The sequence below is a fragment of the Procambarus clarkii genome, chromosome 39 (assembly GCF_040958095.1).
Source record: "Procambarus clarkii isolate CNS0578487 chromosome 39, FALCON_Pclarkii_2.0, whole genome shotgun sequence".
NCBI lineage: Eukaryota > Metazoa > Arthropoda > Malacostraca > Decapoda > Cambaridae > Procambarus > Procambarus clarkii.
Genome location: NC_091188.1, coordinates 5,363,842 through 5,388,309, shown reverse-complemented (window position 1 = coordinate 5,388,309; position 24,468 = coordinate 5,363,842). Strand labels below are relative to the sequence as shown.

At 48.8% G+C, this 24,468-nt stretch overlaps 1 protein-coding gene across 2 annotated transcripts; it reads right to left on the bottom strand.

The window, feature by feature from the left end:
* Nucleotides 1-784: 784 nt before the first annotated feature.
* Nucleotides 785-23,751, bottom strand: Cchl (Cytochrome c heme lyase). Of its 2 annotated transcripts, none has more exons than XM_045746067.2 (6): nucleotides 23,616-23,751; nucleotides 10,903-11,241; nucleotides 9,119-9,304; nucleotides 6,507-6,686; nucleotides 3,407-3,519; nucleotides 785-1,749 (listed from the first exon to the last, which is right to left on the bottom strand). In XM_045746067.2, the coding sequence occupies exons 2-6, from the start codon at nucleotides 11,230-11,232 to the stop codon at nucleotides 1,539-1,541; spliced, it is 1,020 nt and encodes a 339-aa protein (XP_045602023.1). In that variant the 5' UTR covers nucleotides 11,233-11,241; nucleotides 23,616-23,751; the 3' UTR covers nucleotides 785-1,538. The 2 variants fall into 2 exon arrangements, with proteins under 2 accessions (XP_045602023.1, XP_045602022.1); XM_045746066.2 differs by lacking the exon at nucleotides 23,616-23,751 and adding an exon at nucleotides 12,176-12,302.
* Between the last annotated feature and the right edge of the window lie 717 nt (nucleotides 23,752-24,468).

Sequence of the window (24,468 nt, the reverse complement as noted above, 5' to 3'; positions counted from 1 at the left end):
GCGAGTATAAAGATTACTCGCTACATAGGTGAATTCAAGCAGAATTAATAAAATAACATACATTGCAAGAAAAAAGAAAAATGAGATGGGAGAGATTAGTAAGTATATTAAAGCACATTGGTAGCTCTGATTAATTGCATTGACAACTTGATTGGTAATTTAGACAAGATTAATAGGCACCATATAGCAAATTGATAGCGCACATAAGCCAGCAATGATCACAATGGTAAACATGTTTAAGAATGCAATACACTGGCTTAACCTAAGCTAACCTAGCCTGACAAAGGATAATAAAGTACATAAAATCACTAATTATGTAGTGTGTTGACGTGATTACCTTTAAAGGAACATACCACCTGAGGACAGGATGCAACACAGAGCAACTTTGTAAGATGCATAGTACTGGGCATCCAGCTTCTTTCCCCAAAAATAGACAAGTGAAGAAAATGAACAGCAACTGAAACCAAAGAAATTTTCTGCAAGAAGAATTGTATAAAGCTCTTCACACTTCAATGTTAATGTATTAATAGCTAATGCATAGTTGTATGAAGAGCTGGAATGAGGGGCTGACCTTGGTTGTGGGGAAGAGCCCATAACCTGAAGATCAAACATTTCTATACTGTACACATTTTGAAAATGCACAAATATGTACTACATCTGCATAAAAGACTTATGTGGTGAATAAGCAAGCAATAATTCCCTGTCCTTTGTCAACAAAACAAAGTCAAATTGCAACAAAAAACACCATAAAAAATAAAGATGCAGGAATAAATGATAAACAAAATTTATATTTTCTTTAATCTTAGTTTTGTACAGATTTACAATTAAACAACAAAGTTGTTTAGAGCACACCAACACATCTGTGTAAACTACACACACTTGAGCCTGTGCTACTTGCATACAGTGGTTGTTTGCTCATTTATTTTCCAAAATCTGTTGAATGGATGTTGACAAAGTATTCTCTTATTGTGGTTATAACAACACTACTTTAAGAATGATATTTTAGTGGACAGATTAGGAATCTTGGTCAAATATTTTTATATGAAGAGATTATAAAATCTTGCCCTTGTCCAGTCAAAGTTCTAGAAGGCAATCCCAGTTATTTCAGTACAGTACTTTCCAAATAAGGGAAAATAAGCATTATCTTCTCTTCATAGTCAGAAAAGTATTTTATCAAAGTAAATGATTACAGTTAGTAATCACCCAAAAAAAAATAAAAAACCTAATTGGTACCAAAACATGAAATATTGGTACATATTCTAATTTTAACATTTGTATAATACAGTAACCGGCATATTTTATTTTCTCCGTTGTTGAGGACAGGAAACCTTTATTTAGGTTAATCAAGATCTCTAGGCCAACTAGGTGAACAAACACATTGAGTGAAAGGAAATTTTTCTATCCTGCCAGGGGATTAAACCCAGGTTTGTTGATTATGAACTGAGGACATTGACCGCTGTGCTAGAAATGATTATGGAGTACAAATATTTAATTACAATATCTACATATTAAAACACCATTTTTACTTGTTAAAAATATTAATCATTACTCCTGGTCCATCGCCACCATGCAACCACCATTCTGTCCCAGATATTTTCAAACGAGTCCATAGCGGGTCGAACATCTAAGATGGCAAATTTGTAGTCATTGGGATTAACTGCTCCACCATCATAGTAGTCAATAATATATCGCACATCCTTACCACACCGATCAACAATCCAATCATGACGGTCAAAAGGCAATTCGTACCTGTGGAAAAATATATGATAAATCTTTCAGAATGTCAAATTTTTTTTAATGTTACAGTATTTAAATAAGAGAATCTAAATGAATCATAGCACGTTTCCCTTGATAATAGTATGCCTGTGTCAGTTCAAAGTTTATATTACTCTTGTAGCCCAACCTCTGGTCAGGCTTCCCTGGTGACTGCTTTGTTAGCCAGGCTATTAATGTTTTAGAAGACCATAGGGACCAAGGGACTTAGGGATCCTAAAGCCATCAAAACTGCTGATTTAGCATACCCAAAGGAATGTATTGTTTCATCTAGTATTCTTCTAAATTTGGTCCAGCAATATTTCTCGCAAACGTTGAGAGACGTTTAATTAAAGTCTTAAACTATGGATGTTGACAAAGTATTCTCTAATTGAGGTTATAGCAATTCTACTTCATGTATGATATTTTAGTGGACAGATTAGGAGTCTAGTCAAATATTTTTATGTGAATAGATTATGAAATCTTGCCTTTGTTCAGTCCAAGTTCTAGAAGGCAATCCCAGTTATTCGGGGGCTTTATGGCTTCTATGTAAGCAATAAGATCCGTGAATATTGTCTAGCTCTGAAAGTAAATACTGCAATTATAGAGAACAGCATTTAACATGAAGTGAACTAGTCTTGGAAAGTATTGCCATATGGGTGCCATCAATTATTTTGAAAGAACTCATAATCTACCCAATAATAATTGTGACCAAAGGCTATTACACACAAAACTTCATCTCCACTATAGATGTCTGCTTCAGTTACAGGAGAGTAAACATGATATCTACATCACTGCCAGCATCTCGTGCTCTGATTAACTGTGGAATACTATAGAATTTTCAAATACTCAAAATTTTTTAATGATACTGGATACTTTTTCATGGTTTACCAAGGCAATTTTCATGCAAATATTGTAGTCCTCCACTACAGAGAATGATATAAAGAGCTCCCAGGAGGCATGAACTCCAGATCTGTCTTTTCATCTTGATAGTTGCAATGCCTTGAAACTTGCCTTCTTTTGGTACTGATTATGCCCCAGGAGTTATCTCCTCCAGATGCTTTTGGCACTTCCAGACCTATCCTCCACATTTCCCTGATATCGTCACCATCTCTAGGCAGACTCATCATCGCCTCATTGTACTATTATTGATGCTTTTAAACCAATTTTACAGTCACACTTCTACCTTGTCCCTCTTACAAGCTGTGGAAGCTTTGAAGAGGGATGCCAATAAATATATGGGTCGAGAGGGAAGAAGCAAGAAAAGGTGCTCATTACACCGTTTCATCACCCTTTTCTCTCATCTCGGCGATCATCTGCATTCTACTGTTTCCACCTCCATGGCTCAGAATGCTACATTTTTTATCAAGTTTTCAATTTGTTTCCAATAATTAAGATTTGTCGTGACAAGATAAACTTTTGTCTTTTCAACCCCCTGATATTTTATTCAATATACATGCTGTGTATGCAGGAGAGTTTACAGACATCCTTTACATACCACGATCAACACATTTCTGACTGCTCTTCATCTAACGCACCCAAACATACTCCTTTACTGTCTTACCTTCCCTCAGTTGCCTCATACAATACAAATTTTAGAAACAATTTTGAAGAAGCGAATTGTAAGATAAACAATACCACTCAAGAACCTCACCCCATCCAGCTTCTGATGCGTGCCCTTGGAGAATAATCTGATGCCTTTCCACCAAATCGTTTCAGTTTAGGATTCCCACACTCTTTCTTGTGGAGCGATTCCCACTTCAACACCTGAAAGAAAAATATAGTTAAGTAAGATGTAAACGTCTTTTCTGTCCTAAGTGGTTTTCTGTGCAAGTGGATGAGCTTAAGAATCTGATACAAGACTGCTAGTCATATGTAAGGGAAAATGGATTACATTAAAAAAGAACTATTTTTTGTAGGGAGGGAGGGAAGGGGCCCAAATGTTTGTTCCCTGCCCCTAACATGCTAATGTAGCTCCGGCCCTAGGGGTCCATATGACCTACCGGAGACGAGAGCCAGAACCTGGTCCCCCCCCCCCCCCCCCACCCTTCATAGAGGCTCCAGGAGGGAGTGAGCCTCACACAATTCATAAGAGGCTGCCAATGGCAGATGGCAGTACCACTGGGAACTCTAGCTCCCCATACCAACAGAGCTTAGTCCTGTCACTGATGTCCACCTGTGTGGAGTTACCAGCTTGTGGGTTCCAATTTCTGAACTAGTGTGGGCCATCATTCAGACTGTCCTGCGAGGGTCTTTTTCATTGTGTACGATTTAAAATTTCTGTGAATGCTTCAAGTGAATTAAAGAACTTCCTGCCTTTTTAGTTGTCAGTCATTTTTGGATCCTCCAGTGGGTACAGGAGTTCATCCCTCATGGGCCTGACTTCTTTTGGGTTTGGGTCAGCTTTGGCCTTGTGGTTGCATTATAGGATTCCTGATTTTCATGACTTGTGACAACCCTTTGTTTTCGTTGGGGTTTGACACGGCCTTTGCTGTACCCAGGCACTTAAAGTAAGAGATAGGCTCCTTCCTGCAGGCAGATGCCTTGGCCTTCTGTAGCCAAGGATGCAGAGCTTCATGGGAGCTATGAACACTTGGCTCTCAGTATGATCACAAGGCCTGTGTTTGAGCTATCCTCTAATCAAATTCGGAAGGGCCTGGATGTTTTGGCTTTGGTGCTGGGCATTACTAGCCTATTTCCTTTTTCCAATTTTGTAGGCTTTGTCCAGGTTGCTTGCTTCCCTTCTCTGGAAGGTAGGTGGTGGTGAACTTTTCTGACCAGTCTCATGTTGCAACAGTCCATGTTTACCCAGGCTTTTTAACTTGGATTTGTCCCCTACCCTTGTGTTGATCTTCCCACTTTTGTCTATTTTTGTAGAGACTGTCTCTTTGATACTTTCAGTTGCAACCGCTGCCTTGCTGCCCCTTGATGTGTTCTGGTGCAGGGAGATTATGTCTCTTACTTGGAGCCTTGTCTGTGGTTTGTCCGATAGGCCCCTAGTGGAGTCTGCTTCTCGAGCAAGAACCCTTCCTCTTATCTTTGCCTTTTCTCCTTGGCATTATTCTCAGTGCTTCCTCTCAAGGGTTTTCACATTGCTCCTGAGGTTTGTCCCTTTGATGGCACATGGAGGGAACATAGGCAAGTTCTCAGTCCTGCGATTTGTGGGCCTTATTGGTGCTTTCCTGGGGTCTCGGGTGGTGGTGGTTCACTCTCCCATCTTTATCTTCAGGGGTCCTCCCCTCAACTTTGTGCGGTCATCATGCCTTATTCCACTGCTGGCATCATTGTGTTCACCATCTCCTTATGGTTGGTGTCCCAGTTGTTCCCAGTTGCCAAGAAGGACTTGGCAGTCCAATGGTAAATACTATACCTCTAGGGTTTGCAGTTTCGCTCTGAACTTTCTCATAACAGCATTTGCTCAGGTTCACCTGGTGTTGCAGGTGGATTCCTGGATATTGTTCCTGGACCTCAGGGATGCATATTGGCACATTCCTTTTCATTCAAGGTTCAGCAACAAGTTAGGGTTTCTTGTTGGGCTTCAGGCTTACCACTTCAAAGTTCTTAATTACAACTTGACTCGGGCTCCTCGGGTCTTTACCAGGCTAATGCAGGTAGTTATGACCTGGCTACATCTTTTGGGGGTTTGTGACTTGACTTATCACAAAATCTGGCTAATTTGGGCTCCCAGCTAGTACACATGTTGAAGTCTGAGATCTGGTCGTTTTCCAGCATACCGGGTTCGGGGTTCTGGTGATTTGGCGATAGTCCCAGTTGGTTCCGATCTGGGTTTGCACCTGGTTATGCCTGGTGTGGGTTCCTGATTGCCTTCCCTTTCCCTGCCACCTGTGGCTCTGCTCCACCTGCAGTGTCATCTCCGTCTGATGTTGGACTGGCCCTGGTTTATTCGTTAGTTGTACACGTTACAGTATAAACATTAGCCATATAACATGCTTTTTTTATACAAAAGATAGAGGAAACAATGATACATTTCTATGTAAATAGTTATTTTTCATGATAAAAGCAGCTCAACAAACTGTTTATAATCATTTTGATACTCCACTTTTCATTCATTATTTGTTTTAATTCTCACTTTTGAAATATTATAAAATTTTAAAGGCTATTTTTTCCCCCCACCTGATATAGAAATAATTTGCTCACATTTACATACTCCCTGCCTGTTTCAGGAAGCAAAACAACTAATCAGGATACTTGACCTCATGTGGCTGGAAAATTACTTCACAGCCTGGTGGTTCCACAGTATGGTATTGCACTCGGTACCTAAAACTAAGGTCGTGTCGTGTTGACTTAGGGGGAGGGGGGGAAGGTCACAGTTAATATAACCATACATTACAGCAAATAATTTTAAACTATTATTTAAATTGTTGTTTATTATTTTTGTAATATGTACTCGAGTGGTACTGGGAGGGGCATGACAAATAGCAGTAATTTAGCATATTCATTTATCTCATATATATATGGTATACATACTGTAATTATGATATCCGGTCCATAAATATACCTGCCAGATTGACTGAAACATTCACAATACAGTAATTTCTGATCAACACCAACCAGTATTTTCCCCATTGTTAAAGTTTCCACTGCAAACAGCAAGGCAGAGGATTGTGCTACATTTGAGTAGGAGTGCAGTGTATCTATTCAAGTACAGTATATCTAGTGAGTACAGTATATCTATTCAAGTTCCGCACAGCATTATTATATAACTGAAGCTATTTAAAGGCATTCACTCTTACCTCTTGCCATGCCAACTCATTATTGACATTATGGATACGGATGATGCTATCCATGTCTTTCTGAGAGAGGTCATCATCTTTCCATCTCCAGCCCTTTTTCAGCATGGCATTCCAAAACATCTGTGGAGACGGATACACCCAATTCTCATTTTCTGAACCAGCTTTGGGTATTGTTGAAACCTGAAAAAATATGCATATTAAAATAAATAAAACAGAACACTAATGCAACACGTGGAACATGACTATTTCTTCGCACTATCCTAATTCAATATGGGTGCTTTCATATTCTGTAAATACTAGACAGATTTAGTTGAAGATTGCCCGAGACCCGTACGCTGGTATTGACCCCATAGGACTAAAACCCCTTTCAAAGGCACACAGTGTGTCTTTGTGTCCGGTGGCTGACTGGACAGTACGCTGGACGCGTGATCCTGTGGTCCCGGGTTCGATTCCCAGCGCCGGCGAGAAACAATGGGCAGTTTCTTTCACCCTGAAGCCCTTGTTACCTAGCAGTAAATAGGTACCTGGGTTAGTCAGCTGTCATGGGCTGCTTCCTAGTGTGTGTGTGTGTGTGTGTGTGGTGTGGGGGGAAAAAAAAGTATAGTAGTTAGAAACAGTTGATTCATAGTCGAGAGGCGGGCCGAAAGAGCAGAGCTCAACCCCCGCAAGCACAACTAGGTGAATACAACTAGGTGAATACAGTGGCACATCCAGTGAGAAGACTCCTGGAGGATTTCCCGCTGAGGAATATATGCATGTAGGCTGACATCCTAACTTGCATGAACTTGAGTAAATGATTGATACAAATATGCATAACGATTCGACAAATACACTCACACATGCACGAGACATAACCTAGAATCATGTGAGAAAATCTGATTAAATGGCAATGCGACATTTTATGCTAGAACTGGTAGGTGAATCCTGCCATGAATGATGACGTGTGTGTGAGTGTGAAAATCATGCTATGGGGGGGCAGCAGTAGAGTGATGATAAATCACTCTACTGTGTGATTAAATTTATCATTGCCTTTATCAAATGTGATGATAAATATAGTAACCATGTAATTATGAGGAAAGATACTGTGTTAGCAATATTTAAGATGATGTAACAAATTCTGTCTTGGAATTGCAAGAAATATTTGAGAATGGTATGAAAGCATGTTCTAATGACAAAAACAGCTGCCAAAGAAATAATGGATATGGATCCAATGAGGCACATTTGTGTTGTATATTACATACTCTTAAATAACATTAAAAAATTACACAAACACCATGTTGAATACTCTCTCGCATTATTTCTTTGCTTATGTGTGAATTAGCAAAGAAGTTACATTTGCCACTGACCAGTTATTAATTCCAATGGCAAAGAGCCAAATGAGATAAAAGAAATTATAATAGAATATGTTGAGCAAGTCCTAACATGGATTTAAAAATTGGGAACCTATATAATTCTTGATGACGTGCTAGAAATTAGAAAACTTCCATATGACGTTTTCTAACGGATATGAAGATAAAGCTTTATTTACCTTCTTTATAAAAGCAAAGAGTAAAGGGACGATATTACTAGCATGGTAAACCTATCAACAGAAAATAGAACCAATAAATCAAAATTGATCAAATAAAACAATGGGTAAATACTCTTTTTGGAAACAGGGTTTTGGGTTGTAGATTTGTGGAATAGGTTTTCAGGAAATATAATGGATGCAAGACAGTGGGATTATTTCAAGTGGAGACAAGGTACAAGTAGTTTTTTTTTTTTTAATTTTCAGGGGAAAGTGCCAAGCCATTACAACTTCATAGCACTTGGAAAGGGGGGGCGGGGGAGTCAGGATAAGGATTTTAGATAGGATTGGGGTAAGGAAGTGGCCTCGTATGGCTAATAACTCTTCTGCAGGTTCCTCTATCCTTAGTTTCTTCTTATATTCTTATAACTTTCTCTGCCTTCATCATCTTAACCATCAGTATTACCACCTCATCACCCTTAATGCAATTTTTCTCAACTTTATTCTAAACTTTCCCATATTCACGAACATAAAGCTTAGGGGTCCCGGTAGTACAGTCGGGTTCATTCCTGACAAACAATCGAGAATTCCGGGTTCAAATCCCGGGCGGGACAGAAATGGTTAGGCACATTTCTTTTAACCTAATGCCTCTGGTAACCTATCAGTGAGTAGGTACACAGGAGTTAGCTTGTTATGGGATTGCATCCAGGGCGGGGTCAGTAATTCGGTCTTGGTTGGGGGGCGGGCCTCGATAAAAGCCAAACGTGAATGAAAACACTCAGGCTTCCTGTCCCCTAACACAGTGAATTATTTTCCCCTAATGGTACTATACAATATACATCATGTTAACTTGTTAGCAAATCCTCAACTTACTCCACAACAGATATTAATGCTGACCTTAAAATCTTATTTACCCAGCTGCTAGAAACACTCTGGCAAAAACCAATGTTGAAATCATTCATCTATTATGTATCAAGAAAAATATATATGTATTCATGAATGTTAGATATAATGCTAAATTACAAAATACTAGTCAAAATAATAACTTCCTATGGATTTGAAAGCAATCTCTAGCTTTGGGAAATAAAGGGGGGGAAAAATAGCTTACCTGCCTTTCAGTTGGCAGCTCAAATGGTTGGTCTGGAGAAGGTTTTTGGTTAGGATAGCCTTCCATGTTGAGTGGGTTGATGCCCACATACTTCCCAGCATATTCCTTTCCAAAGTGTACACCTTCCTGATGTTTGGGCCAATCTTTACCTTCACCTGCGCTCATTGGACATTCAGAGGGGAATGCCTGAGTTTTAAAGGGAAAGGATGAAGTCATTAAACTGTTTAGCAACATGAATACTTAAAAGACAATTCATTAATATGTACTGCTATTAAACTTAAAATAACTATAGTGTCCAAATTTTATTTAGAGTGAAAGTACATTTTGATATACAGCAAACTTGCTAAACGTGAATTCCTTGGAGTGAAGAGTAGTTCAGGAACAAATATGATGAAAGTTCAACTTCACTCCCACAGGCCATTTTGACTCCTTATTTTATTAACTTCACTCAGTTTCAGTTTTGGAGCAGGCACTAAAGCAAGTCTTGGCAGACAGGTCAATCTTATGAGAAGACGAGACAAGGGAAATCAGACGTGGAGACCATATTTAACAAAACCCGATAGATGGGCCCCTTAAAGCTGCTTCTTGCATCCCTAGTCCAACAATGCCAGTAGCTGTGCAACCTGTTGTCACCTAGGGATCCAAACCCCAGCATTAGCCAAGATGTCGAATGAACTGACCACTTGACAGTTGCAGCAAAAACTGGCAGAAACTTGCTGAAATGTCTAAGATGCTCAAAATCCTCCTTGTAAAACAGTAGGGTATTGGCAAGAAAGCCACTAAAAACAGGCAGGGTTAACATCAACAGGTACCACAAAGAATAGTCACACAAAATGGCTGCAGCCTAATAAACCAGCTCAGCCAAAATACAGGTGGAAAGAATCCTTCATCCAACAAAATGATGAAAACAGGAAAGATCATCGGCACCAAATCACATCCTGAAAAACTGAAAACTACATTACAGTACCAGGCATGTAGTTCGCCAGGAAAGTCATAACAACCCAACCATGCCAAATAAAAACCTGCGAAGACAAGGGGAAACTAGCTATTTAAGCTGGTACACAAGCGGGTGCATCTTGGAGGTCTAGAGCATCTCCTTAAGACATGGCTGGAACAGTGCTCAGTTCAGAAGCTAATGAAATGGCACTCCAAGAAATGCCTAAATCACTTGCATAATCCAAGTACCCCCCACCCATTTTAAGTGTAAGACTCCAATGAATATCAGCAGTAAAACTGAGCATAATATGCAGGCTTTTTTTTTTTTAAATATGCACAAGTAGTCAAAAAGATCATTTCTCCACACAAATAGACCCTGCTGGGAAAAAATTTCCATGCACTACTCATAAGCAAGGTGACTAGGAGAGCCAATTCACACGAGAGGAAGTCAATATTCCCTTAGAGAAGGTATCTCGGGTTGGACACATGGAAATGCATACCAATCCCAGGAAAGGTAACACTGGCCCTAGTCAGAGCAAAATGTAAAGCTAGGATAAATGTAATGTGGCTGGCATAAAGCATAATCGTGAAGCACAAAGGAAAATGCAAACAAACTGCAACACAAATTAAATAAAACCCATTCTATTTCAAATGAGACATTTAATGTTATCTATTATTTAAAAAATTTACATTTTACAAGCAAACATTGTCTCTAAAATTACTTAGTTGCATGTTGATTTAATCTTTTTTTTTATATAAAAACATGGTTAGGAAAACATTTTTTCTTATTTACTCAAATCATGTCACCAGTAGGAAAAATCTTAATAAAAATAACTTTAATACTGCACCTGTGGTGATTGTTCTTTATTTGCTTGGTGCATAGGACATTCTGAAGGTATGAGTGTTCCAGGGGGAATGTAGTGGGCTTGTGCAGCCGATGGTTCCATACTTCCTCTATCGTGTTTTTCTGAAGTTTCTTTGGTGGCCTCGGTAATCTTGTTGTGCATAGGGCAGGCAGTTGGAAGAGCATCATGGCATTGCTTTTCTAAGGTAGGATGATTTTGGGGCAGTTCTGAGGCACTAAATGTAACACTACTGCTGCCGCCGCCACCACCACCAACTGCCATGCTGGTGAGAGATGTTGCCGTGCTGTGGGCAGCCGACACAGAATTCCCCATCCCTGTGTCCTGCAATGTACATAAGTATATAAATTCTTGCATTTAAGAACACAAATCTGCATACAAAAATATACAACTTTTACAAGTAATAATAAAATGTTGTGAATAATGTAATGTTATGAAATTGCATATACTGTACAGTACAGTGACACCTCGGCTTGTAAATGTCCCTCTTTATGGACTTTTTGGGTTACGAGCCCAATTTCTTTGTAAAATCCGAATCGGGTTACAAATTTTAACTTGTGATACGAAGTTGATATGCATATGGCCGACCTAGCGCATGGTGATACAGCGACCATGCCTCAGTTTACCAGTGCCTCCCGCCTAGTGACAATCGTGCCTGAATTTTTTGTAAAGAATTTCAGTGTTTTTCGGATTTATGGGTATTTGAACATAAAAGTTATTATTATATATCTCGCCATGGGTTAAGCACCATTGACTCTAGCCAGTAACTGGATGGGTGACAAGAATACGGTCCCACCTTACCCAGTGGGCATAATTCGCTTGTAAAAATTATAAATACAGCAGTCCCCGTGGCAAAGTGGTAACACACTCGTCTGGTGTTTCACAAGCGCTTTGACCTGGGTTCACATCCTAGCTGGGGAGGATTGACCGGGCACCAATCCTTAACTGTAGCCTCTGTTCACCCAATAGTAAAATGGGTACCTGGTTGTTAAAACGATTTGGCAGATCGTACTCCAGAGGAAAATTAGGATTAATTACTTGCCCAAAACGCTATGCATGCTAGTGGCTGTACAAGAATGCAAGAACTCTTGTATATACATAAATAAATAAACCAAAAATAACGCCGGGTCTGAGTCGATGGTGTGCACAACAAAATATAAGCCAGCCAATTAGCCCAAATGGTCAACATTAGCCCTTTCCTTCTCGTCCACATTTTCCTGCTAATCTGAAACACTTGCGACTGTACAAAAAGATGTACCTGAACCAAAATAATAAAACCGAATAACTTCGAAGTAGAGGAGAACGTGTCTCCGGCTGGCAGCACAACACGGCCTCCTTCACATCCCTCACAACACAACGCTTACACTCCCACTAGTTCACATCCCTCACAACACAACGCTTACACTCCCACTTACCAGGGTTGTCAGATACAAATTGCTGAAAGTAGCAAGCTGACAGTCTAAAAATAGCGAATTTGTAATAAGAGTAGCCCAATTTTTTGTTTAGTGACTGATACGCGTTTAAAAGTAATATATTTTGATATATAGAGTACACTACACGATGTTAATTGTTTTATTAATATTAATATATAATATATATTTTTTTTTAACCTAAAAGGGACACCACCTCTGGTGAAAGTGTATATACATCTCAGCCAACCCCCACCAAGCTAAACAGTCCCAAAGCACAACCAAACTCCATTCCTAGCTCGACCAAACGAGCTTTATTTTTTTTGAGATATATACAAGAGTTGTTACATTCTTGTACAGCCACTAGTACGCGTAGCGTTTCGGGCAAGTCCTTAATCCTATGGTCCCTGGAATACGATCCCCTGCCGCGAAGAATCGTTTTTTCATCCAAGTACACATTTTACTGTTGCGTTAAACAGAGGCTACAGTTAAGGAATTGCGCCCAGTAAATCCTCCCCGGCCAGGATACGAACCCATGACAAAGCGCTCGCAACGCCAGGCGAGTGTCTTACCACTACACCACGGAGACTTGCCCAAGAAACCAACTATGGAGCCATAGCAAACAATTGAACTATATACAAAAAGAAAGAAACTCGAATTTCTAGCAAACATATAAACATAGAGCCCTTGCAAACAAACCTGGAGCACTAGTACACAAACAACCAATGGAGCACAACCATGTACGAACCAGAGCACAACCATGTACGACCCGGAGCACAACCATGCACAACCCAAAGCCCAACACGTCAAACCCCTGGTGTTATGTAATCTGAACCCGACAAGTTGTGAAACCGGAGCCCGACCAGTTGTCTACCCGCAAGCCTAGCATGAACAAACCATTCAAACAACCTCTGGATTACAACCATGCACGAACGGAAGCCCGACCATGCACAACTCAAAGCCCAAATGACACCCCCGGAGCCCGACCAGTTATTTAACCGGAGCCCGACCAGTTGTGTAATCGGAGCCCACCAGTTGTGTAACCGGACCCCGACCAGTTGTGTAACTGCAAACCTAGCATGAACGAACCAAACAACCTCTGGATCACAACCATGCTTGAACCAAAGCCCGACTATGCACAACCCGAAGCCCCAGTGACACCCCCGGAGCCCGACCAGTTATGTAACCGGAGCCCGACCAGTTGTGTAACCAAAGCTCGACCAGTTGTGTAACCGGACCCCGACCAGTTGTCTAACCTTAAGCCTAGCAGGTATACATCTCATACAACCCCTACAAAGCTAAACAGTCCCAAAGCACAACCAAACTCCATTTCTAGCTCGACCAAACAAAAATCTTCTTAGTGCTACCTAAAACCCTCCACTTGCCCAAGAAACCAACTATGGAGCCATATCAAACAATTGAACAGTCACCCACCCGGAGCCCGCCAGTTTAGTAAACCGGAGCCCGCCAGTTGAGTGAACCGGAGCCCGCCAGTTGAGTGAACTGGAACCCGTCAGTTGAGTACCTGGAGCCCGCCCCGAGCCCTACCGAGAACCCACCCTGAGCCCGACCAAGAACCTACCCCGAGCTCTACAGAGGTTCCTTAAGCCCGAGAGCCAATCCCGATCCCGAAAGAGCCCACCCCGACCCCTACCGAGAACCCACCCACCAAGCCCTACCGAGAACCCACCCCCCCAAGCCCTACCGAGAACCCACCCCCCCAAGCCCTACCGAGAACCCACCCCCCCCCAAGCTCTACCGAGAACCCACCCCCCCAAGCCCTACCGAGAACACACCCCCCAAGCCCTACCGAGAACCCACCCCCCAAGCCCTACCGAGAACCCACCCCCCAAGCCCTACCGAGAAAACCGAGAACCCACCCCCCCAAGCCCTACCGAGAACCCACCCCCCCAAGCCCTACCGAGAACCCACCCCCCCAAGCGCTACCGAGAACCCACCCCCCAAGCCCTACCGAGAACCCACCCCCCAAACCCTACCAAGAACCCAGCCCCAAGCCCTTACCGAGAACCCAGCCCCAAGCCCTACCGAGAACCCAGCCCAAAGCCCTACCGAGAACCCAGCCCCAATACCTACCAAGAACCCACCCCAAGCCCTACCAAGAACCCACCCGAAGCCGGACAGACACCCACCTGGAGCCCGAACAGTCACCCACCCGGAGCCCGACCAGTCAAACACCCGGAGCCCGCCAGTTTAGTAAACCGGAGCCCGCCAGTTGAGTGAACCGGAGCCCGCCAGTTGAGTGAACTGGAACCCGTCAGTTGAGTACCTGGAGCCTGCCCCGAGCCCTACCGAGAACCCACCCTGAGCCCGACCAAGAACCTACCCCGAGCCCTACAGAGGTTCCCCAAGCCCGAGAGCCTATCCCGATCCCGAAAGAGCCCACCCCGAGCCTGACCGGGAGCCAACCCCAAACCCTACCAAGAACCCACCCCCAAGCCCTACCAAGAACCCACCCCCAAGCCCTACCAAGAACCCAGCCCTAATACCTACCAAGAACCCACCCCAAGCCCTACCAAGAACCCACCCGAAGCTGGACAGACACCCACCTGGAGCCCGAACAGTCACCCACCCGGAGCCCGACCAGTCAAACACCCGGAGCCCGCCAGTTTAGTAAACCGGAGCCCGCCAGTTGAGTGAACCGGAGCCCGCCAGTTGAGTGAACTGGAACCCGTCAGTTGAGTACCTGGAGCCCGCCCCGAGCCCTACCGAGAACCCACCCTGAGCCCGACCAAGAACCTACCCTGAGCCCTACAGAGGTTCCCCAAGCCCGAGAGCCTATCCCGATCCCGAAAGAGCCCACCCCGAGCCCTACCGAGAACCCACCCACCAAGCCCTACCGAGAACCCACCCCCCAAGCCCTACCAAAACCCACCCCCCAAGCCCTACCAAAACCCACCCCCAAGCCCTACCAAGAACCCAGCCCTAATACCTACCAAGAACCCACCCCAAGCCCTACCAAGAACCCACCCGAAGCTGGACAGACACCCACCTGGAGCCCGAACAGTCACCCACCCGGAGCCCGACCAGTCAAACACCCGGAGCCCGCCAGTTTAGTAAACCGGAGCCCGCCAGTTGAGTGAACCGGAGCCCGCCAGTTGAGTGAACTGGAACCCGTCAGTTGAGTACCTGGAGCCTGCCCCGAGCCCTACCGAGAACCCACCCTGAGCCCGACCAAAAACCTACCCCGAGCCCTACAGAGGTTCCCCAAGCCCGAGAGCCTATCCCGATCCCGAAAGAGCCCACCCCGAGCCTGACCGGGAGCCAACCCCAAACCCTACCAAGAACCCACCCCCAAGCCCTACCAAGAACCCACCCCCAAGCCCTACCAAGAACCCAGCCCTAATACCTACCAAGAACCCACCCCAAGCCCTACCAAGAACCCACCCGAAGCTGGACAGACACCCACCCGGAGCCCGAACAGTCACCCACCCAGAGCCCGACCAGTCAAACACCCGGAGCCCGCCAGTTTAGTAAACCGGAGCCCGCCAGTTGAGTGAACCGGAGCCCGCCAGTTGAGTGAACTGGAACCCGTCAGTTGAGTACCTGGAGCCCGCCCCGAGCCCTACCGAGAACCCACCCTGAGCCCGACCAAGAACCTACCCCGAGCCCTACAGAGGTTCCCCAAGCCCGAGAGCCTATCCCGATCCCGAAAGAGCCCACCCCGAGCCCTACCGAGAACCCACCCACCAAGCCCTACCGAGAACCCACCCCCCAAGCCCTACCGAGAACCCACCCCCCAAGCCCTACCAAAACCCACCCCCAAGCCCTACCAAGAACCCAGCCCTAATACCTACCAAGAACCCACCCCAAGCCCTACCAAGAACCCACCCGAAGCTGGACAGACACCCACCTGGAGCCCGAACAGTCACCCACCCGGAGCCCGACCAGTCAAACACCCGGAGCCCGCCAGTTTAGTAAACCGGAGCCCGCCAGTTGAATGAACCGGAGCCCGCCAGTTGAGTGAACTGGAACCCGTCAGTTGAGTACCTGGAGCCCGCCCCGAGCCCTACTGAGAACCCACCTTGAGCCCGACCAAGAACCTACCCCGAGCCCTACAGAGGTTCCCCAAGCCCGAGAGCCTATCCCGATCCCGAAAGAGCCCACCCCGACCCCTACCGAGAACCCACCCCCCAAGCCCTACCGAGAACCCACCCCCCCCAAGCCCTACCGAGAACCCACCCCCCCAAGCCCTACCGAGAACCCACCCCCCCAAGCCCTACCGAGAACCCACCCCCCCCAAGTCCTACCGAGAACCCACCCCCCAAACCCTACCGAGAACCCACCCCCCAAGCCCTACCGAGAACCCACCCCCCAAGCCCTACCGAGAACCCAGCCCAAAGCCCTACCGAGAACCCAGCCCAAAGCCCTACCGAGAACCCAGCCCCAATACCTACCAAGAACCCACCCCAAGCCCTACCAAGGACCTACCCGAAGCCGGACAGACACCCACCTGGAGCCCGAACAGTCACCCACCCGGAGCCCGACCAGTCAAACACCCGGAGCCCGCCAGTTTAGTAAACCGGAGCCCGCCAGTTGAGTGAACCGGAGCCCGCCAGTTGAGTGAACTGGAACCCGTCAGTTGAGTACCTGGAGCCTGCCCCGAGCCCTACCGAGAACCCACCCTGAGCCCGACCAAGAACCTACCCCGAGCCCTACAGAGGTTCCCCAAGCCCGAGAGCCTATCCCGATCCCGAAAGAGCCCACCCCGAGCCTGACCGGGAGCCAACCCCAAACCCTACCAAGAACCCACCCCCAAGCCCTACCAAGAACCCACCCCCAAGCCCTACCAAGAACCCAGCCCTAATACCTACCAAGAACCCACCCCAAGCCCTACCAAGAACCCACCCGAAGCTGGACAGACACCCACCCGGAGCCCGAACAGTCACCCACCCGGAGCCCGACCAGTCAAACACCCGGAGCCCGCCAGTTTAGTAAACCGGAGCCCGCCAGTTGAGTGAACCGGAGCCCGCCAGTTGAGTGAACTGGAACCCGTCAGTTGAGTACCTGGAGCCCGCCCCGAGCCCTACCGAGAACCCACCCTGAGCCCGACCAAGAACCTACCCCAAGCCCTACAGAGGTTCCCCAAGCCCAAGAGCCTATCCCGATCCCGAAAGAGCCCACCCCGAGCCCTACCGAGAACCCACCCACCAAGCCCTACCGAGAACCCACCCCCCAAGCCCTACCAAGAACCCACCCCCAAGCCCTACCAAGAACCCAGCCCTAATACCTACCAAGAACCCACCCCAAGCCCTACCAAGAACCCACCCGAAGCTGGACAGACACCCACCTGGAGCCCGAACAGTCACCCACCCGAAGCCCGACCAGTCAAACACCCGGAGCCCGCCAGTTTAGTAAACCGGAGCCCACCAGTTGAGTGAACCGGAGCCCGCCAGTTGAGTGAACTGGAACCCGTCAGTTGAGTACCTGGAGCCCGCCCCGAGCCCTACCGAGAACCCACCTTGAGCCCGACCAAGAACCTACCCCGAGCCCTACAGAGGTTCCCCAAGCCCGAGAGCCTATCCCGATCCCGAAAGAGCCCACCCCGACCCCTACCGAGAACCCACCCCCAAGCCCTACCGAGAACCCCCCCCCCAAGCCCTACCGAGAACCCCCCCCAAGCCCTACCGAGAACCCACCCCCCCAAGCCCTACCAAGAACCCACCCCCCCAAGCCCTACCGAGAACCCACCCCCCCAAGCCCTACCGAGAACCCACCCCCCCCAAGCCCTACCGAGAACCCACTCCCCCAAGCCCTACCGAGAACCCACCCCCCCAAGTCCTACCGAGAACGCACCCCCCAAACCCTACCGAGAACCCACCCCCCAAGCCCTACCGAGAACCCACCCCCCAAGCCCTACCGAGAACCCAGCCCAAAGCCCTACCGAGAACCCAGCCCAAAGCCCTACCGAGAACCCAGCCCCAATACCTACCAAGAACCCACCCCATGCCCTACCAAGGACCTACCCGAAGCCGGACAGACACCCACCTGGAGCCCGAACAGTCACCCACCCGGAGCCCGACCAGTCAAACACCCGGAGCCCGCCAGTTTAGTAAACCGGAGCCCGCCAGTTGAGTGAACCGGAGCCCGCCAGTTGAGTGAACTGGAACCCGTCAGTTGAGTACCTGGAGCCTGCCCCGAGCCCTACCGAGAACCCACCCTGAGCCCGACCAAGAACCTACCCCGAGCCCTACAGAGGTTCCCCAAGCCCGAGAGCCTATCCCGATCCCGAAAGAGCCCACCCCGAGCCTGACCGGGAGCCAACCCCAAACCCTACCAAGAACCCACCCCCAAGCCCTACCAAGAACCCACCCCCAAGCCCTACCAAGAACCCACCCCCAAGCCCTACCAAGAACCCAGCCCTAATACCTACCAAGAACCCACCCCAAGCCCTACCAAGAACCCACCCGAAGCTGGACAGACACCCACCTGGAGCCCGAACAGTCACCCACCCGGAGCCCGACCAGTCAAACACCCGGAGCCCGCCAGTTTAGTAAACCGGAGCCCGCCAGTTGAGTGAACCGGAGCCCGCCAGTTGAGTGAACTGGAACCCGTCAGTTGAGTACCTGGAGCCCGCCCCGAGCCCTACAGAGAACCCACCCTGAGCCCGACCAAGAACCTACCCCGAGCCCTACAGAGGTTCCCCAAGCCCGAGAGCCTATCCCGATCCCGAAAGAGCCCACCCCGAGCCCTACCGAGAACCCACCCACCAAGCCCTACCGAGAACCCACCCCCCAAGCCCTACCGAGAACCCACCCCCCAAGCCTTACCGAGAACCCACCCCCCAAGCCCTACCAAAACCCACCCCCAAGCCCTACCAAGAACCCAGCCCTAATACCTACCAAGAACCCACCCCAAGCCCTACCAAGAACCCACCCGAAGCTGGACAGACACCCACCGAGAGCCCGAACAGTCACCCACCCGGAGCCCGACCAGTCAAACACCCGGAGCCCGCCAGTTTAGTAAACCGGAGCCCGCCAGTTGAGTGAACCAGAGCCCGCCAGTTGAGTGAACTGGAACCCGTCAGTTGAGTACCTGGAGCCCGCCCCGAGCCCTACCGAGAACCCACCTTGAGCCCGACCAAGAACCTACCCCGAGCCCGACAGAGGTTCCCCAAGCCCGAGAGCCTATTCCGATCCCGAAAGAGCCCACCCCGACCCCTACCGAGAACCCACCCCCCCAATCCCTACCGAGAACCCACCCCCCCAAGCCCTACCGAGAACCCACCCCCCCAAGCCCTACCGAGAACCCACTCCCCCAAGCCCTACCGAGAACCCACCCCCCTAAGTCCTACCGAGAACCCGCCCCCCAAACCCTACCGAGAACCCACCCCCAAGCCCTACCAAGAACCCACCCCCAAGCCCTACCAAGAACCCACCCCCAAGCCCTACCAAGAACCCTGCCCTAATACCTACCAAGAACCCACCCCAAGCCCTACCAAGAACCCACCCGAAGCTGGACAGACACCCACCTGGAGCCCGAACAGTCACCCACCCGGAGCCCGACCAGTCAAACACCCGGAGCCCGCCAGTTTAGTAAACCGGAGCCCGCCAGTTGAGTGAACCGGAGCCCGCCAGTTGAGTGAACTGGAACCCGTCAGTTGAGTACCTGGAGCCCGCCCCGAGCCCTACCGAGAACCCACCCTGAGCCCGACCAAGAACCTACCCCGAGCCCTACAGAGGTTCCCCAAGCCCGAGAGCCTATCCCGACCCCGAAAGAGCCCACCCCGAGCCCTATTGAGAACCCACCCCCCAAGCCCTACCGAGAACCCACCCCAAGCCCTACCGAGAACCCACCCCAAGCCCTACCGAGAACCCACCCCCCAAGCCCTACCGAGAACCCAGCCCCAAGCCCTACCGAGAACCCAGCCCCAAGCCCTACCGAGAACCCAGCCCCAAGCCCTACCGAGAACCCAGCCCCAAGCCCTACCGAGAACCCACCCCCAAGCCCTACCGAGAACCCACCCCAAGCCCTACCGAGAACCCACCCCCAAGCCCTACCGAGAACCCACCCCCAAGCCCTACCGAGAACCCACCCCAAGCCCGACCGAGAACCCACCCAGAGCCCTACCGAGAACCTACCCTGATCCCTACAGAGAACCCACCCCTAGTCCTACCATGAAAACACCCTGAGCCCTACAGAGAACCCACCCTGGGCCCGACCAAGAACCTACCCCGAGCCCAACAGAGGTACCCCAAGCCCGAGAGCCCATCCCGAACCCGAAAGAGCCCACCCTGAGCCTGACCGGGAGCCAACCCTAAGTCCTACCAAGAACCCACCCCGAAGCCCTGCCAAGAACATACCCGAAGCCGGACAGACACCCACCTGGAGCCCGAACAGTCACCCACCCGGAGCCCGACCAGTCAGACACCCGGAGCCCGCCAGTTTAATAAACCGGAGCCCGCCAGTTGAGTGAACCGGAGCCCGCCAGTTGAGTGAACTGGAACCCGTCAGTTGAGTACCTGGAGCCCGCCCCGAGCCCTACTGAGAACCCACCTTGAGCCCGACCAAGAACCTACCCCGAGCCCTACAGAGGTTCCCCAAGCCCGAGAGCCTATTCCGATCCCGAAAGAGCCCACCCCGACCCCTACCGAGAACCCACCCCCCCCCAAGCCCTACCGAGAACCCACACCCCCCCGAGCCCTACCGAGAACCCACACCCCCCCGAGCCCTACCGAGAACCCACACCCCCCCGAGCCCTACCGAGAACCCACACCCCCCCGAGCCCTACCGAGAACCCACACCCCCCCCGAGCCCTACCAAGAACCCACACCCCCCCGAGCCCTACCAAGAACCCACACCTCCCCGAGCCCTACCAAGAAACCACACCCCCCCGAGCCCTACCAAGAACCCAAAACCCCCCGAGTCCTACCAAATACCCACACCCCCCCCCCGAGCCCTACCAAGAACCCACACCCCCTCGAGCCCTACCAAGAACCCACACCCCCTCGAGCCCTACCAAGAACCCACACCCCCCCAAGCCCTACCAAGAACCCACACCCCACCAAGCCCTACCAAGAACCCACACCCCCCCCAAGCCATACCAAGAACCCACACCCCCCCAAGCCCTACCAAGAATCCACACCCCCCCAAGCCCTACCAAGAACCCACACCCCCCCAAGCCCTACCAAGAACCCACAACCCCCAAGCCCTACCAAGAACCCACACCCCCCAAGCCCTACCAAGAACCCACACCCCCCCCCCCAAGCCCTACCAAGAACCCACACCCCCCAAGCCCTACCAAGAACCCACACCCCCAAGCCCTACCAAGAACCCACCCGAAGCCGGACAGACACCCACTTGGAGCCCGAACAATCACCCACCCAGAGCCTGCCAGTTGAGTACCTAAAGCCTGCCCGGAGCCCCGACCGACAACCCACCCCGGAGCCCCGACCGACAACCCACCCCGGAGCCCCGACCGACAACCCACCCCGGAGCCCCGACCGACAACCCACCCCGGAGCCCCGACCGACAACCCACCCCGGAGCCCCGACCGACAACCCACCCCGGAGCGCCGACAGAGAACCCACTTGGGGCCCGACAGAGAACCCACTTGGGGCCCGACAGAGAACCCACTTGGGGCCCGACAGAGAACCCACTTGGGGCCCGACAGAGAACCCACTTGGGGCCCGACAGAGAACCCACTTGGAGCCCGACAGAGAACCCACTTGGAGCCCGACAGAGAACCCACTTGGAGCCCGACAGAGAACCCACTTGGAGCCCGACAGAGAACCCACTTGGAGCCCGACAGAGAACCCACTTGGAGCCCGACAGAGAACCCACTTGGAGCCCGACAGAGAACCCACTTGGAGCCCGACAGAGAACCCACTTGGAGCCCGACAGAGAACCCACTTGGAGCCCGACAGAGAACCCACTTGGAGCCCGACAGAGAACCCACTTGGAGCCCGACAGAGAACCCACTTGGAGCCCGACAGAGAACCCACTTGGAGCCCGACAGAGAACCCACTTGGAGGCCGACAGAGAACCCACCCCGCGCCCAACCTTTCATGGAGAAAATTGAACACCAGGCGACAAAAATAATTGCAGAATGAGGTCTAGTTTCATACCATGAACGGTTGAGGGTCACAGGGCTAACAACACTGCAAACTAGGCATGCCAGGATGGATCTCACCGAAACTATTAAAATATCGACTTGAATCGACTTGAGAATGGTCCAGGACGGACCGAAACTCGTCGTCCCTTCAACTTCTAGTGTGTGGTCTGATCAACATACTTCAGCCACGTTATTGTGACTCATCGCCTGCCTATTAAAATATTGAACAGTTTCGAAGATATGGATCCAGAGAACAACTTCAAAAGGTCAGATGGAACACAAACAAGGAACAACGGTTTCAAGTCCAACAAGCCGCAGTGTAGGACTGAAAACATAAGCTATATTTTCACCCACAGGGTTATAAACCCATGGAACCGCCTATCTGCTAAAGCAGTAAATAACATAACACTTGAATTGTAAAATCCAATTTGAAAAAAAATCGGAACAAATGGGGGACCTGATCTGCTACCAGAAATTTTAGCCAAATATCCCCAGTCTGCTAACTGTAGGTAGTAACCGAGTGATTGTAACCTATCCACCGCTGCCCACTGGATGGGGGGCGGTGTGCAGGACAAACATAAATTGTGACACTAGGTCTCCACATATGTCAGGTGCTTAATTTAGAACCTGTACTTGAGGTCGATCTCGAACCCATTGTTGATGTGACGACTTATATTGAATTTTGTAACTAGCTCATCAAGATTGTAACTTGCTTAGCTAAATGAATTGTGGGGTTCAGTCCCTGAGCCCATTATGTGCCTCTGTAACCCTTTCCACTACCGCCCAGCAGAGGTACAACAGGTACTCAGAGAGAACTATCAACATCAGAGGCCCGAGACTGTTCAACACGCTTCCACTACACATAAGGGGCATAACTGGCCGACCCCTCACAGTGTTCAAGAGAGAACTGGATAAGCACCTCCAAAGGATACCTGATCAACCAGGCTGTGACGCATACGTCAGGCTGCGAGCAGCCGCGTCCAACAGCCTGGTTGATCAGTCCAGCAACCAGGAGGCCTGGTCGACGACCGGGCCGCGGGGACACTAAGCCCCGGATGCACCTCAAGGTAGCCCACAAGATGGGTATGGGGTGCATAATAAACGAACTAAACTAACATTGATAGGCATTGTTCGAAGCAAACTCCATTATATTATATAATTCTATATACTGTGTATATATAAGATATAAATATGTCAAAAAGAATTATCACTCTTACCTGGAGCAATGTTGCTGATGACGGAAATCAGCGGTACATGTTGTCGCGTTGGCGGCACCGACGTTACTGAGCAGCTGAGCCTTCAACGACGAACCGCCGTTTGAACGCCATTTTGAAATTCCAGGCGTACTACCCGAAAAGTGCGTAAACTAGTATTTGCGTGCATTATAGGCCATTCCAAGAAACCTTATTGCTATGAATATCTTGTTATCTAACAAACGAATTATTTATGTTAATATTTTTAGCACATATGTTAAATTAGGCCATTTTTCATTTAGAGGGGGTATATATATATATATATAGCTATTTACATTTTAAGTTTGAAAAATTACCGTACAAAATTGAATGCAAAGATAAGATAAGATTTGTAACGGTCTTTGATTTGTCACTAGCTGCTGGGTGAACAGTTAAGGATTGTCGCCTGGTCAATCCTTCCCGACCAGGATACGAACCCAGGTCAAAGTGCTAACGAAGAGCCGGGCGCGTGCTTTACCACTACGCCACAGAAACTGCTCCGTGGCGTAGTGGAATTTTGAATTTTGAAACCTGACTAACATAGCTCAACCCAACCTAACGTAACCCAAATCAAACCAATCTAATTCAACCGAGACCAATGCAGCCTAACCTTAATAACATAGCCTACTACAGCCTAGCATAACAATACATCCGGATTTAAAACAGAAAATGAGTTTAGTCAAGGTAACCTCAAGGTAGCCGAATCGTCTCGTGTCCGAGTGTAACCAGAACCCGTCGACCAGTTGTGTATCTACTGACCTAACAAACAAACACCTGCAGACGAGGACCCCTTAATTCTCCCTCATTAAACTTTAACCTTTTCCTCTGAAGGCAGGCA

What these genes read in the sequence shown, in the direction of transcription:
- Cchl (XM_045746067.2), bottom strand. Translation starts at nt 11,232, where the DNA reads ATGGGGAATTCTGTGTCGGCTGCCCACAGCACGGCAACATCTCTCACC. An exon ending in ATGAGTTGGCATGGCAAGAG is followed by an intron (nt 3,520 to 6,506) that starts GTAAGAGTGAAT and finishes TTTTTCTTTCAG; the next exon opens with GTGTTGAAGTGGGAATCGCT. An exon ending in CGCATCAGAAGCTGGATGGG is followed by an intron (nt 1,750 to 3,406) that starts GTGAGGTTCTTG and finishes ATTTTTCCACAG; the next exon opens with GTACGAATTGCCTTTTGACC.